The 14,194-nt window shown below is 33.1% G+C and overlaps 1 protein-coding gene across 1 annotated transcript in view; it reads left to right on the forward strand.

The window, feature by feature from the left end:
- Positions 1-14,194, forward strand: part of NPHS1 (NPHS1 adhesion molecule, nephrin) — a 1,231,105-nt gene that overhangs the window by 340,061 nt on the left and 876,850 nt on the right. The window contains exons 4-6 of the mRNA XM_044079328.1: positions 213-316; positions 4,511-4,632; positions 4,847-5,018. Of these exons, the coding sequence (XP_043935263.1) occupies positions 213-316; positions 4,511-4,632; positions 4,847-5,018 (398 nt within the window). The remainder of the gene's footprint in view (positions 1-212; positions 317-4,510; positions 4,633-4,846; positions 5,019-14,194) is intronic.

The following is a 14,194-nucleotide window of genomic DNA, read 5'->3' on the forward strand; positions in this document are numbered from 1 at the left end:
GAAGCATATTCCCATCAAAAATGATAATGTTATTGTTGTTTATTTATTTTTAAGCTGCTTTAAACCGATACTGCATACATTCCTGGAGTCTACAAATTGTTGAGGGTTGATGACCACTGAAAATGGATTATGGCTAATTCCTCAGATGTATTATTTTATGTGAATGAGATTTCTTATATTACATCTTTATTTATTTATCATTTTCTTTTCAGAGTCATGCCACAAAGCTCAGACAATACACACAAGCTTGTGTGTGGTGCCCTTAATCAGGCCATCTCCACACCAGTGCTAGCCAGTTTTACCATGAATGTACTGTGTAAGTATGTTTCTCTTTAACTCTAAGAAACTGCTGCAGCTATTATATCTATTTTTATTTAATTTTCAAATGACAAAAAGTAGCCATCCATTATGTTAACAAGTCAACGGATTATCCAAAAATGCAGTCCAGACTGATAAGCCATTCCTGTAAGTTAATTCCACATATGACACAATATGAGTGTAAGCAGAATCCATAAGTTAGTTTCTTGCTGAACAAAAAAAAAAACGCATTTCGTTTTCTGAAATGCAAACCAACAATGATATCACAGGCTCTTAATCTAGACACAATGAAGTGAAAATACAAACAGAACTAAAACAGAGATGATGCTGTTTCTGTAGACCAAAATTAAAAGAAAAACGCCTTTTCTGCTGCAAAGGAATAGTGTACATTTACATGAAGCCTGAGTAAAGGAAGCAAACAGTTGTAGTCCAGCCAGCTTATAGAAATAGCTCCTACCACATATGTACTCCAGAAAAGAAGTATTTGTTTGAGAAATTGAAGACACTTGATAAAAACTCATGATGACCATCATTTGGAACTGGCACATGGAAGAAGCTGTGATGTCTTTTCCAAAAAATTCTTGTACTGACAACAAGACAAACAGATATATATGGAATACAATCATCTGCCTGAACCAGAAACAATTCTAGACTTATGTTTAAAATAGAGATAATATCCACATGACCTTGTTATACTAAATAATTTGATGTCTAATTAACAAATAACCTACTGCTAACTGCTGACATAGATTTTCTTGTACTGATTCTTGAATAAACCAGGTGTTGTTATTTTTGGGTATTTCAATTATCAATGTAATAAATGGAGTAGCTACAGTATTATACTCTACATTATCTGCCTAATACTACACACACTAAGTTATCTACCTATTAACAGGAATACTCATATAACTAGAAAGGCATATGATTAATGCTTCCTAGATTTCATCAGTGCAAACTCATTTGACCAGATTGCATGCTTCCATATGGCAGGATCAGATGTATTAGACATGGTCATTACAGACGCAGGACCATTGTGCTCTATATGTATAACTTCACCATCTCTGGCTACAAAAAGTTGAACAAAAATGTTCAAAACAAAATCAAATCTTCCAAGGCTAAGTATGAATTGAAAATTCACATTTTCTGTCAAAGACAATCACAACTGGTCTTTCAGTTGATAAGCAATTACTTTACCTCCTAGTGCATGAAGATATAGCTGACATAGCTGCTTTATTAAGTTCAAACTTCACCCCTATCTCCACCTAGCCTCCACATTTTTGACTTATGACAGCCACCTCATACATCACCCCTGAACAAGTCACAAAGGCTCTCTCAGAGATAAAAAATTGTAGCTCCATTAGGCTAGATAATATGATGGTTGTTTACTTGCTAACATGAAGCACTGTTTCAGTGACCTGCTCCACAATCTGTTTAACCACAGCCTCCTATCTGACTTCATGCCTGAGACATAGAGAACCTTTGTGATCATCCCTTGCACAAGGAAAGCCCCACCAACTATCTTGGACACTGAAGAACCATAAGCCTCTTAATCCTTATCTGTAAGACAATGGAATACATCATTATGGACCTCATAAATGCAGACAATGGCAGCCTGAAGTCCCTTGACTCAAATTAGTTTAGGTTTATGAAGGGTAGATCCTGCCATCTTAGTCTTCTTGACATCTTTGAAAAAGCTACTGTGGCAGAGACAAGTGCAAGTCATTACATGCAGTGTAACTCCACCTAGCCAAAGCCTTTGATACCGTTACTCACTTGGGTATCATAGCCAATCAATCTAAATGTAAGCAATTATATTACCTGATAGTAAATAAGCTATCTCACAGAATCAAGCAAATTAAGATTGGGAGCACTGTCTCCTCCAAAAGGGTTATTACCAGGGTTGGTACTATCATAATCTTCTCTGGAGTGAAAGCTTCCATCAAGGGCCAACTTTGCTGATAAGAAACTTGCCACAGTCATCAACATCCCTTGCATCTCCTACATTGTAATACATGAAACCAAGTGGTGCCACAGCCATGGTCTCAAGGGAAAGTCCAAAAACTGCAGTGCCATGTCCTTTGGTAAATAAGATAAACATTATACTGAATTAATGGTATCCCTCAAAATGTGCACAGTTATCAAAGACCTGTCCTATACATATGTGCAAACAAAGAGTTTGCCTTTGACCATCATGTATCATAGAAAATCCTTCTGTTTAGCCCAGCTGATAAGTAAAGTTATTTTCTATAGTTCTAAGTATATGATACTTCTTTACTCTTTTTTTTTATTAGGCCTATATTTAAATATAATGTTCCCTTCAGCATATTACTATCCAGACACATGATCCAGCTTCATAGACCCCCCCCCCGCAATGTTTCTTCACAAAGAAAATCAAGGCTCTGAGTTCTATTACTTATGTAAAATGTCTTAGAGGCTTAACTTCATTCTCTGCCTCATTTTGGCTTGACTTCTGTGTCACCTACATGGTCTGAAATGCCCTTGTCTTGAGTGGCCACCTTCATGTTTCCAAAGCCAGCAACAGTTTGAACGTGTGCACTACAGACCTAACTGTGAGTGAAACATAAACCAAACCTGCTGCCAAGACAGAAGCCTCAGTCGAAGGCTTCCTCTCCTCTGGAATATATTACCTTTTTGTATTAGTTTCCTCACACTGCTCAAATGCAGCCGGGAAGAATGTATGGGTAACTACAAATACAACCCAGGTTTCTTTGAAAAAAAAACTCATAGAAGGGGGGTAACAAGTAGTTGTAATTGTAGTGGATATGCTGCAGATGCTCTACATAATCTATTATCTAGTAATAATCTTTAAAAATTCCGTTCTTATTATGTTTATGATTCAAAGAATACTATCACAGCACATGGAAAATTTAGTTAGAAGATATTTGCAACTAACACTCATATGCTATCATTGTCAATACCCTTCATATTTCTAATTCAGGGAAAGGCAGCATTCATTAAAATCATGCCTAAAGAAAATATGTCTGAATGATCAAATCTTTTCAGCTCTCCCATGTGGGGGACTGTGTTCCTCCCATCCCCGCTGTTTAAATATTCTTGTTCTGAACTCACATGACCTTGGAGACAGGTGAGTGAGATGGAACTGTGCAGACAGCATACCCTACATTAATGTCAGTAGTTGCATGACCTCCATGTGAAAATACCACAGGTATGTGGGGGCATTGTCACTAGCACAAATATTATAGAGTAGCTCCCCTACTTTTAATATGTATTACTGCTATTGAGGCATTATGCTTTCATATGTCTGTATTTGTCAGAGCTCATTTCAGATCTCATAAGAAACCACTTTTTGCCTCATTACTGCTATGTTTGGACTACAGTTGTGCTGCACCATATGAAGCACATGTTTAGCATACTCCTGAAAGATTGTTTGCGTAAGGACAGAGGGATGTGGCTTATTTCTAATATTCAACAAGAAATCCCAAACCAGGGCACAAATGTAGAAGACAGGAACACAAAAACTGCTCCAAGAACCAGGCAATGCAACCAGCTGTAAATAAAGGTAGTTTATTAGCAGTCACTGACTGCTAATAAACTACCTTTATTTACAGCTGGTTGCATTGCCTGGTCCTTATTTCTAATATTCACTTTACACACGATATTAGATGATCTGGAATTTCAGACAGTTGTTTTGAATTGTCAATATTTTGGTTTTGGGAATTTGACAGTCTGTCTTACAAAATAAGAATCAATAAGACATATAAACATGTATAATGTCATAGCTGTTTTTAAACCGAAAGGTGATTTAAAAAATCATCTATATGAGCAGTGAGGACTACATGACTAACCCACTTTGCATAAACACAGATGGAGGTAGCTTATTCATGGTAGTAGAAATGTAAATGTGTTTGAAACTAAGTTAGACTGTGATTATGTAAATGTACTCTAATGAACTGATACTGATTGTGTCCCACAGACTTTACTTAGTGCAACAATAAACTGCAAGGTAGTTAGTGGTTTCTGAAAGAATGCTAGAATATTTGAAACCTGTGCAGAATAGCAAACGGAACAAAGTAGTGAAAAGCAATAAATTGACTTAGTAATCACTTTGTTGGTACATTTTAATTTTATCTGATCATACCCTTTTGTTTGAAAATGCAGATCCATACTTATAACTTTCGTACTGAAATTTTCATGCTGAATTATTTTTTAGTTCCTCCGGATCCCCCAACTATAAGAGGACTTGATCAGCCCACTATAAAAGCAGGGGAGACAGTCTTGCTTGTCTGTTCATCTAGTGGAGGCAATCCCCTGGCAACTCTACAGTGGTCCAAGGTGAGTGGTCATTGTGTTACACATACCCACGCATACACACACACACACACACACACACACACACACACACACACACACAATTGGATACTTTTGTTATTTACTGAACTAATCTGACACAACATTAAGTACTCTAGGAACTACACATTGTTTGGGATTTTTTTGGGGTGATCTTGATAAATGCAACTTACAAGTTCATCTCACTGTTTCATTTCAGAATAATGAGATTATCTCCACAAAATGGGATATGGATGATGCAACAAAGTCATCTCATAGCTACCTATCTCTTATGATCAGCCCAGCAGACAACATGGCAAATCTGACATGTGAAGCAACAAATCTTGTCAGCCCACAGCCTTTATATTATACCATCACGCTTCGAGTTGTTTGTAAGTGCTACATAATTCTGTTCTAAATTCTGCTTTGAATCAGCATTTTTATATGTTTATTTTGTTTATGGACATTTTCTTAAAACAGCATATGCAACAGGCATTGTTTGTGCACATTTTCTTTATACCACATTTTCAGATGTTCTGGTAAATCGTTAAGGATTACAGTTAGTTAGTCGATAATGCCAGACTCTAGAGTTTCATCTTAAGGGCATGCTGATACAAAATGTGTTGTTCTATTAACTTTTTAAGTGAGTTAGAATAATACTCAAAAGGAGCACTGAGACAACACAGTATTGCACAAGTAGTTACCGCAAAAACTACGCCAATGACAATGCAAATTTCACCCATAAGGAAATTGATGTAATTGTTAAGCGCTTTCATCCAATAAACAAACTTCTTCAGAACTAATTACATATTAATTAATCTTATATATCACATGTCTTAAAAACACAAAATGACCAAAATACATTTTTCAAACCAGAAGATCAAAGGGGACCTACAGATGTGGGCGATGTAATCAGTGTAACTATATTTTCAGTAACGGTGTTCATGTAATCAATAGGTGCAATACGACAATAAGGTTTGCCAAATGTTATAATTGCCAAACATGTATTTTTAGTGTTGGAAGATGTACCAAAATCTGGTGGGAGGGGGAATGTGAACTGCACCCTAAATACAAAGAACTTCTATAGCAATTGAGGATAAATGTGGGTTCTCACAGTATTACTGATCACATGCTCATTAACAATGAACTAAAGCTACATGCATGAATCTTTATGTTTTAACATGATTTGTAAAACTTGTTTTATTGAATATTTTTGTTTGATTCAAATTTGTGTTTAGGTCATGTGATGCTTTTAAACACCTACACATTTATACAGAAGATAAATTAGCATGTATTTATAGTTCTGAAGAAATCTGTTCATTGGACAAAAGTGCTTAATCTGCAATTAAATTTCTTTAATTTTGGATTACTTTTTGAGTGCCTCTTATGTTTTTTTTTTTTTTTTTTTTTTTGTGAAATAGAGTAATATTTAAAAATGTAGCTGATTCTGGCCAGTAATCTCTGTTGTTTTGTTTCTGCTCAGAGGTATGACAGACAATCCAAACACATGCACACACTAGCATCCATTCATCATTCTATTGAGTTCAGCGAGTGGCCATAGTAATTTGGCTGACTTACATTTTTCAACAAACCATGGCAATTTACTTAGCCAAGAGATTCTCTGAATCACTCGGCAGCATACATTGATAGTTGCAGGCATTTCAGGGGGACAGCACATGGATAATTAACATTAGCTAACCCCCTGAATTTCCTCATTACCATATACCATGAGCATAGGACCCCTCTCCATGGTGATGCTTGCCCTCACAGAACATCATAGCAGATTGCTGAATTAGAAGGTGTTACCATAAAGAAATGGTCACTCATGGTAAGGCTAAGGTAACCCTTTCTGAATCTCATGGAAGAACCCAAGGGAGGATGTCTGTCATTCAGGGATTTAAATTCATATCATTGCAGTAGTAATCTTACTGTCATTGTAGCTAATGTGGTAACATTTTTCTTTACTTTTAAATTCTTCAGTATAAAACATAATTTCCCAGTTTGCTAGTCTACCATTATCCATCTTGCTAAGAAAACATTTCAGAGGATGCATACAATTCTTATTGCCCAAAAGCTGTATGCTAATTACTTGTCTCCTTCAAATAAGGCAAGGACAGTATTATTTAACAATATCACTGTGTCCCTGCCCTCTTCTGTGCTGCAAATGACAAATCTGCTGTCAGCTGATAAAATTGCTATCTTAAACATTTCTGGGGCTTCATGCCAGATTACATTACATTAAACTACATAAATATGCAGGCGGGAGAAGGCAGGTTGTCTACCTTTTCTGCTGTTTGTGCTGTTACCTTGTTTCACTTGTCTTTCCTTGACCACTTCTTCTTACCTATTACCTTTGCAATGCCTTCCTGAATGACCCAAGAGGACTATTGCTATGGAATGCATAACTGTTTCTCCCTAACATATCTTTGCTTTTAAGTTGTAGGGGTATTGCACTATCAATTAGCTGTGATCAAGCAATGTTTTTGAACTCTCATGTGTCGGTCTTTCACAGAGACTTTTTAGTATGCATTTCTTTTCTTTTCTTTTTTTTTTTTCAGTTTACAAAACATTTCTTATCTCAAATTTATTACAGAGATACAGACCACAATAAAGCACACAAAACAGTTTTCAGAGATAAAAGTGTGGCTTACAGCATTTTAACTCACAGCTACTATATTCACAAGAAGAATTTAATAAAACAAATGCGCTAGTTTCTTAAAGCCATTTGGAGAACTCATCTATGTCTATTGCGTGTCACAATAATTAGCCCAGAGAGTATGATCATAACAATGAAATATGAAAGCATATTTGATAAACTGCAAACATTATACACCAGTGAAGGTGCTAGGCATGTGGTCTATTTATTTATTGATTGATTGATTTATTTGTCATTTGTCTACTGGGTTAGTCCAACTGAGCCAAAGGCCCATTTTCAGTGGAGACCTGAGGAGAAAAGCTGAAGCTCCAAGATATGCAAAAAAATATTAAATAAATTCAAGACTGTACAAATTAAAATTTAGTAGTTACATAGAAAGTTTATACAAGATAAAATGACATGGTATAAAGAACAGAGATAAATTTGTGAAAGTAACAGAAGATGAAATACCTATGTATGTTTAGAGCAAACAATTTTCTAGAGCGAACAATTAGTCTTCAAATTAAAATTTGTTTCTGAACTTTTTTTTTTTTGCTCCCTCACACTACTCAGTGTCCCCTTTGTTAAATGTTTAATCCCTCTTTTCAGAACTACTCACCCATTTCTTAGCAGTATGAGCAAAATCTTTTCAGCATAGGGTTATCATTCTATTGCATGGAGTGTCCTACTGTCATCCTCTTAGCATCTGGATGGTTCACATCTAAAGCAAAGCCTGCAATGCTGGGCCCAGAGATTTAAGAGATTTCACACACACACTGATCCCCAGTTAGAATTCATCAGTAATGTTTGGCTGGCCAAAGCATCCATTGCTGGTAATGCCTCTCTTCTGCTATGGAGGCTGGCCTACAACACAGCAGTCTGAGCCATATCCATTCTCATGTGATAGGGGAGACAACCTTGGCTAGTCAATCCTCTCACAAGTGACAAACTCCTCTGGCACCCAGACTTACTGCCCAGACCTGTGTTGTCAGAAACATAGCCAGATTTACATCGCTCTGTACTACTGGGATGATGTATTTTAATCAATTTGTTTGAGAAGGTACTATACGTGGTTTTGAAAAATCAGTTGATGTTCTTTCTTCACTATAAATAATGCTGTTAAATTTCACATTTTGAACATTACAAACCAAAGTTATCCTATACTTCCAAAATGTTTTTTCTTCTATCAATCAGCTTTATGTTGGCATTTTCTTTTTGTGTCTTGATGAAACAATGTTAATTTTTTGTAGTATGGGTCAGAGGTGCCCTGCAATGTTTTTTTTTTCACTTTCCCACTGTTGTGTGATTTTTGCCACAAAGGATCAGGTGAACCCAAATGACATTTCTCAGTCTTTAAACATTGAAATGTGATTACTTGCTAGGTATTTCAATCAAACGTAGGAAAAGCAATGATTTATATGTCCCATTGTAGCATTTGTGAAACACTGGATAACACAGAGGTCTTATTTTTTTCTTTGACCAAGTATGGACATATAGCTTTATACTGGCTCTAGTATATATATATATATATATATATATATATATATATATATATATATATATATATATATATATACACAGACACACACACATATATGTGTGTGTATATCTATATCTATATATATATATATATATATATATATATATATATATATATATATATATATATATATACATATAAATGTAGATATATACATATATACATACTTAGCAGCTATCTGGTTAGATTCATGTATGTGACTAAGCAGTTGATTAACATATGCACAAGATTATGCAAATTCAGGGGTTGAGAAATTTGCCCTTACCTTGCGTTTGTGCAGCCTTGAAGTCAGTATATGTAATTTGCAGGGGGTGAAAACAATAATTGTGTTTTTTTTTTTTTTTTTGTGTTTTTGGAAAGTGCATGCGGAAAAGCTGTTACTCAGCACATGCATAGAACTGTGTTGGTTATGTCAATTTTGACCTTTTGCAGTTGATATTATTGCAGTTAACATTAGGTGTTTTAGATTATATGTGGTACACCTATATATATATATATATATATATATATATATATATATATATATATATATATATATATATATATATATATATATATATATATATATATATATATATATATATATATATATATATATATAAATATATAGTGACTAGTAAGATGATACATGAATGCTCATAGGTCTCACAAACTAGTTATGTGAAATAATTACTATTTAGTCAAGATAAAATGTACAGTGATGGTTTAATTTTACCAGTGTCCACCAAGGTCTAGCTTTGAAATTTCTCTTTTAATTGTCGCTGCTGGAACTTTTATTAATCATCATCAACAAGTCCCTTTCAACTTTTCTACTTGGGGTCTCAGCATTGCATTAATTGTTTCCACCTCTGTTGAATACCCAGAATCAAGTTTGGTGAGCAGAACCTTTATTATCAACAATAAAAATTTGTACTTTCACATGACATCCAGTCCCATCCGTGCAATTACAGAAGAAATAATCTAGCTGACAAGATGTTATACCATTTTAGGTTTATATTTTTCCAAAGTTTTATTATAATAAGTGTAGTTTGTCAGCTTAATAATTTGTGAAAATCTTAGGCTGATATGCATGAAGACTGCTTTAGGTAGTAGTTTGTAACCTAAATTTAAACCAAGTTGTTGCAATTAACATAAGATGCAGATCTGACTAATTTCAAACCTCTTATATCCTATGTTTTGAGTGATGTTTAATCTTAGTACAAATAAACAGATCATTGAATGTTGTTAAATATCTTTACCTCAACAGATCTAGTAATTGAAGTTAGAGCTCTTACAAATAAGCCAATCATTTTGTATGTTAAATGAACTTGGGCCACCTAGAAAGTAGTCACGGCTTTATACATGTCTGACAACAGAGATGGTTAAACTTGTCATTATTTGAATATGCCCCATCTACAAAAAAAGTAAATCATACCTTCAAATAGTGTAGCATTACATAAAGCAGTTCATATAGTCCTTCCACACAGGACCCTTAAACCTAAGTCATTTAGTTTATATCACCATAGCTACAAAAAGATGGTAATATTTCCTAATAATCTCACCAATCTTGGCTTCCAAAAAGGGAAAAATGGAGGATGAGGAGCCATCTGAAACCTTCAAATCCTTTGAGGAATTGTTCAGATACTACAGCTGCAGTAGCTACTTATTTATAATCAGTTGTCTACTGTTATAAGACCTCTAGTACTGTATATAACTCACCATAAAACTGAGCATTTCCTGTAATCTAAGTATTCTGAAGGTCTTGTCTTCCTTAGCAATAGTTGTCTTAGATATCAAAAGTATAACAGACAAAAAAATGCAGCTCAAGCTTATCCCAGTTTCCCATTTTATCTTCCTCAGTATCTCACTAGAAAAAATGTATACATTATAATTCACCTAATTCTCCTTCTGATCATAAATATTAAAATACCACCACTAAGTCATTTAAGAAACTATCCGTTTTTTCACATTGCCTAAATATATACACCCAATCCCCCCTCCCCTACAGTAACAACTCCACGGCTCAGAATTGCTACCTACCAACATAGTTTGCAGTCTGCTGAAGATATAAAATATATAAAATGTCACTTCCAGCCAAATAACTGAAACAATTTGGAAAAGTTTTGCTTGATACTTGGGCATTTTACAAATTCCACGTATTATTCTCAGTCTGAATATGAGGCTGTCTCTTGCAGGACCAAATCAAGCTTCAGTTGCCATTTTTTTTTTTTTTTTTTTTCAAAACAGGTTTATTGTTTTAACATATAAGAGAAATATCATAACAATTTTATACAAGTAATTAAAAATAGGTATTATTATAATATTCAACAAAACAACTAAAGTATTTACAAAGACATCCACTACAATCAGATCAATTAATTAAACTAAAATACCATGCTATTGAAATTAAAATTTTTTTAACAAATTTTGTAAATTATCCCATACAATAAAATAAGATGTTTTTCTATTTGTTCTAGTCCTAATTGTGTTTATTTCCATATGGCACACTATATTCATAACATTTTTAAATTCATTGAACGAAGGAGGTGTATCTGAAATCCAATTTCTAGATATTATTTTCCTAGCCACTGCTAGAATAGACCATAACAAGGGAAGCTTAACCTTTTAACACTTTGAGGTACAGGTGTGTTGAATAATATAAGAGATTTAGAAATAATGAAATTATCTGTAAAAGAGCCTGCAAACATTCATTAATTGACTTCCAGTATTCTTTCAATTTTATACAGTCATAAAACATATGAGCCCAGTCAGCATTAATTTCTACATTACATCTCTTACATAGATTATCTTTATTATTTATTTTATTCATCATCAAAGGTGTATAAAAAGATCTATGTAAAAATTTCCATGTATAAAGTCTCCAGACAATGGAAGACGTAGTTCTATAAGCAGATTCCAATATATATTGTTTATCTTGTTGATTTGGTGGGTCCCCATTAATAGAAGTGAAATAATTCCAGTATGAATCTACACTGTAAAAAGTTTCTTGTCTGATAACTTTATGTATGTATGAAAGTTTACCTTTATCAGAAACTTTATGTTGTAAATTTAATATCAAGTAATCAATCAGTGTTGGAATAGATTCTTTAACAGTTATAGACATTAAATCTATTTTATTAATGAGATGTTGTCTAAAGGTCTGAACCTCTAACCAGCAAGTTTCTCTTAGATCAAATTCTTCTTTTAAGAAATCTAGATGTTTAACTTTATTATCAGATATCAACTGATACCAGTACTTTAGATCATTATCTATAGCTAAATGAGTTCCTTCAGAAGTAGATGACAAAAGCATACCCTGAGTATACATTATAGGAAATACAATAAAATTCCATTCCCTATACTTAGGGTGCATGAATATAAAGTTACGATAACTAATAATAATATTTAATGGGTAACAAACCATATGTTTAGGTGTAATAGGTGAAGTACAAAATTCCTTTAGTAACCATAACATGGAGTTATTTACAATCATATTTTTATGTGTTAAGGAGATTTTCATGAAGTGTATACTAATTAGCTCCCAATAATCTTTCCATTTTGTGACATATGACTGATCTATTAATAAAGTAATAACTTTTACAATAGAAGAGATAGTATATAGATTAAAGTCTGGAAAAGAAATAGCCCCTTGAGACCAGCTATTAGTATGTTTCTTTAATGCAATCCTAGGTCTATTAGGTGCCCATAAGAAATTTAACATTAGTGTGTTCAGTTTCTTGATAATTATTTTTGTAGGTGGAAGTATTATTGATTGTATTAAGTATAAAATCTTGGGGAATATTATCATTTTAATAATTGTAAGTCTCTCCTCCATAGTAAAAACATATTATTCCAGGTATTAAAAGATTTTGTATATTAAGAAAACAGGTATTATAATTATTATATATAATAGATTTAATATCTTTAGATAGTATTATACCTAAATAAGTTATCTGACCTGAATTGGGTACATATTTAGTAAAATCACTAATGAGAATATTTTTCGTGTATATATAGGTAATATTTTAGTTTTTCTTCATTGAATATTAAACCAGAAATACTTTTAAAATTCATCATGTTATCAAATAGAGACTGTATAGAAGAATTAGATCCTGCTGATGTAATTAGAACATCATCTGCAAAAGTTGAATTTTGGATGTTGTATTTTCATCTATTTCAAAACCCTCTATGTCAGTACTGTTTCTGATCAAATTAGCCCAAGGCTCCATTACTAAAGTGAATAATAGTGGAGAAAGTGGACATCCTTGTTTTGTACCTTTAAGAATGGGTATTTTTGTGAAACATATGTTCCTACCTTAATATAAGCCAACGTTCCTTTGTATAAATGTTCAATTAGATTTACAAATGCATCCGAGAAGTTTGTGCACTTCATTAAGGTAAACAGATAGTCCCAACTTACTGAATCAAATGCTGAACTTATATCAAGACTAATAAGTGTTAAATCTTTCTTTTTCCTATTTGCAAAATCTATTAATGTTAAAGTTCTTCTTATATTATCGAAAGTATTTCTATTTACAATGAAGCCTGTCTGATCTATATCTATAATGCCGGGAATGATTGTCTTCAATCTATCAGCAAAGATATTCATAAACATTTTATAATCAACATTAAGTAATGAGATGGGCCGATATGAAGAACATCTAGTTGGATCTTTATTAGGTTTTAAAATTGGCGAAATAAATGTATATTGCCAAGATGGAGGGGTTATTAACTCAGTTTGGGCCAAAATAAAAACCTTATGTATTAATGAATATGTATTTTTAGAAAGGATTTTATATATCTCTGGTATAATACCATCATTACCCGGTGCTTTGTTTGATTTAAGCTTATTTATTTGTGTAATAACTTCTGTATATGAAATACTCTTGTCCAATAGTTTAATCTGTTGTTTATTGCTTTTATTCATATTTGTGATTATAAACTCCTTTATTTTATCTTTAGGTTCCATGTTAATATTATTATGGTTAATTTTGTGAAAGTGATTTCTAAATTCATCTAGTATTTCTGGTATAGTAGAAACATTCTTCTTTTTCCTTAGAGAAAATATTTCTTTGATATGGTTTTGTTTATTCAACCTTTTTGTTTTATTTTTAAGTCTATGTAAGTATTTGGGGCTTATTGAATAAGACAAAACTTGTATTTCTCTAAAGTTATTTTAACTTTATGAGTTAAAATTTCTTTGTATTTCTCATTTAGTTTGTTTATTTCTTCAATAACTTTCTTGTCCATAATATTTTCTTTATTATTATGTTTATAAGAGTCTAATTTACTTTGAATATCTAACAATTCCTTATCCCAAGATTTCCTTTTATTATTATACCATCTGATACTTTGTCCATATAGATATGATTTTAAGGCATCCCAAACATAAACAATGGAGACTTCAGGAGTGT

The sequence above is a fragment of the Protopterus annectens genome, chromosome 8.part0, assembly GCF_019279795.1.
Source record: "Protopterus annectens isolate FY-2018-M chromosome 8.part0, PAN1.0, whole genome shotgun sequence".
In the NCBI taxonomy this organism is placed as follows: domain Eukaryota; kingdom Metazoa; phylum Chordata; order Ceratodontiformes; family Protopteridae; genus Protopterus; species Protopterus annectens.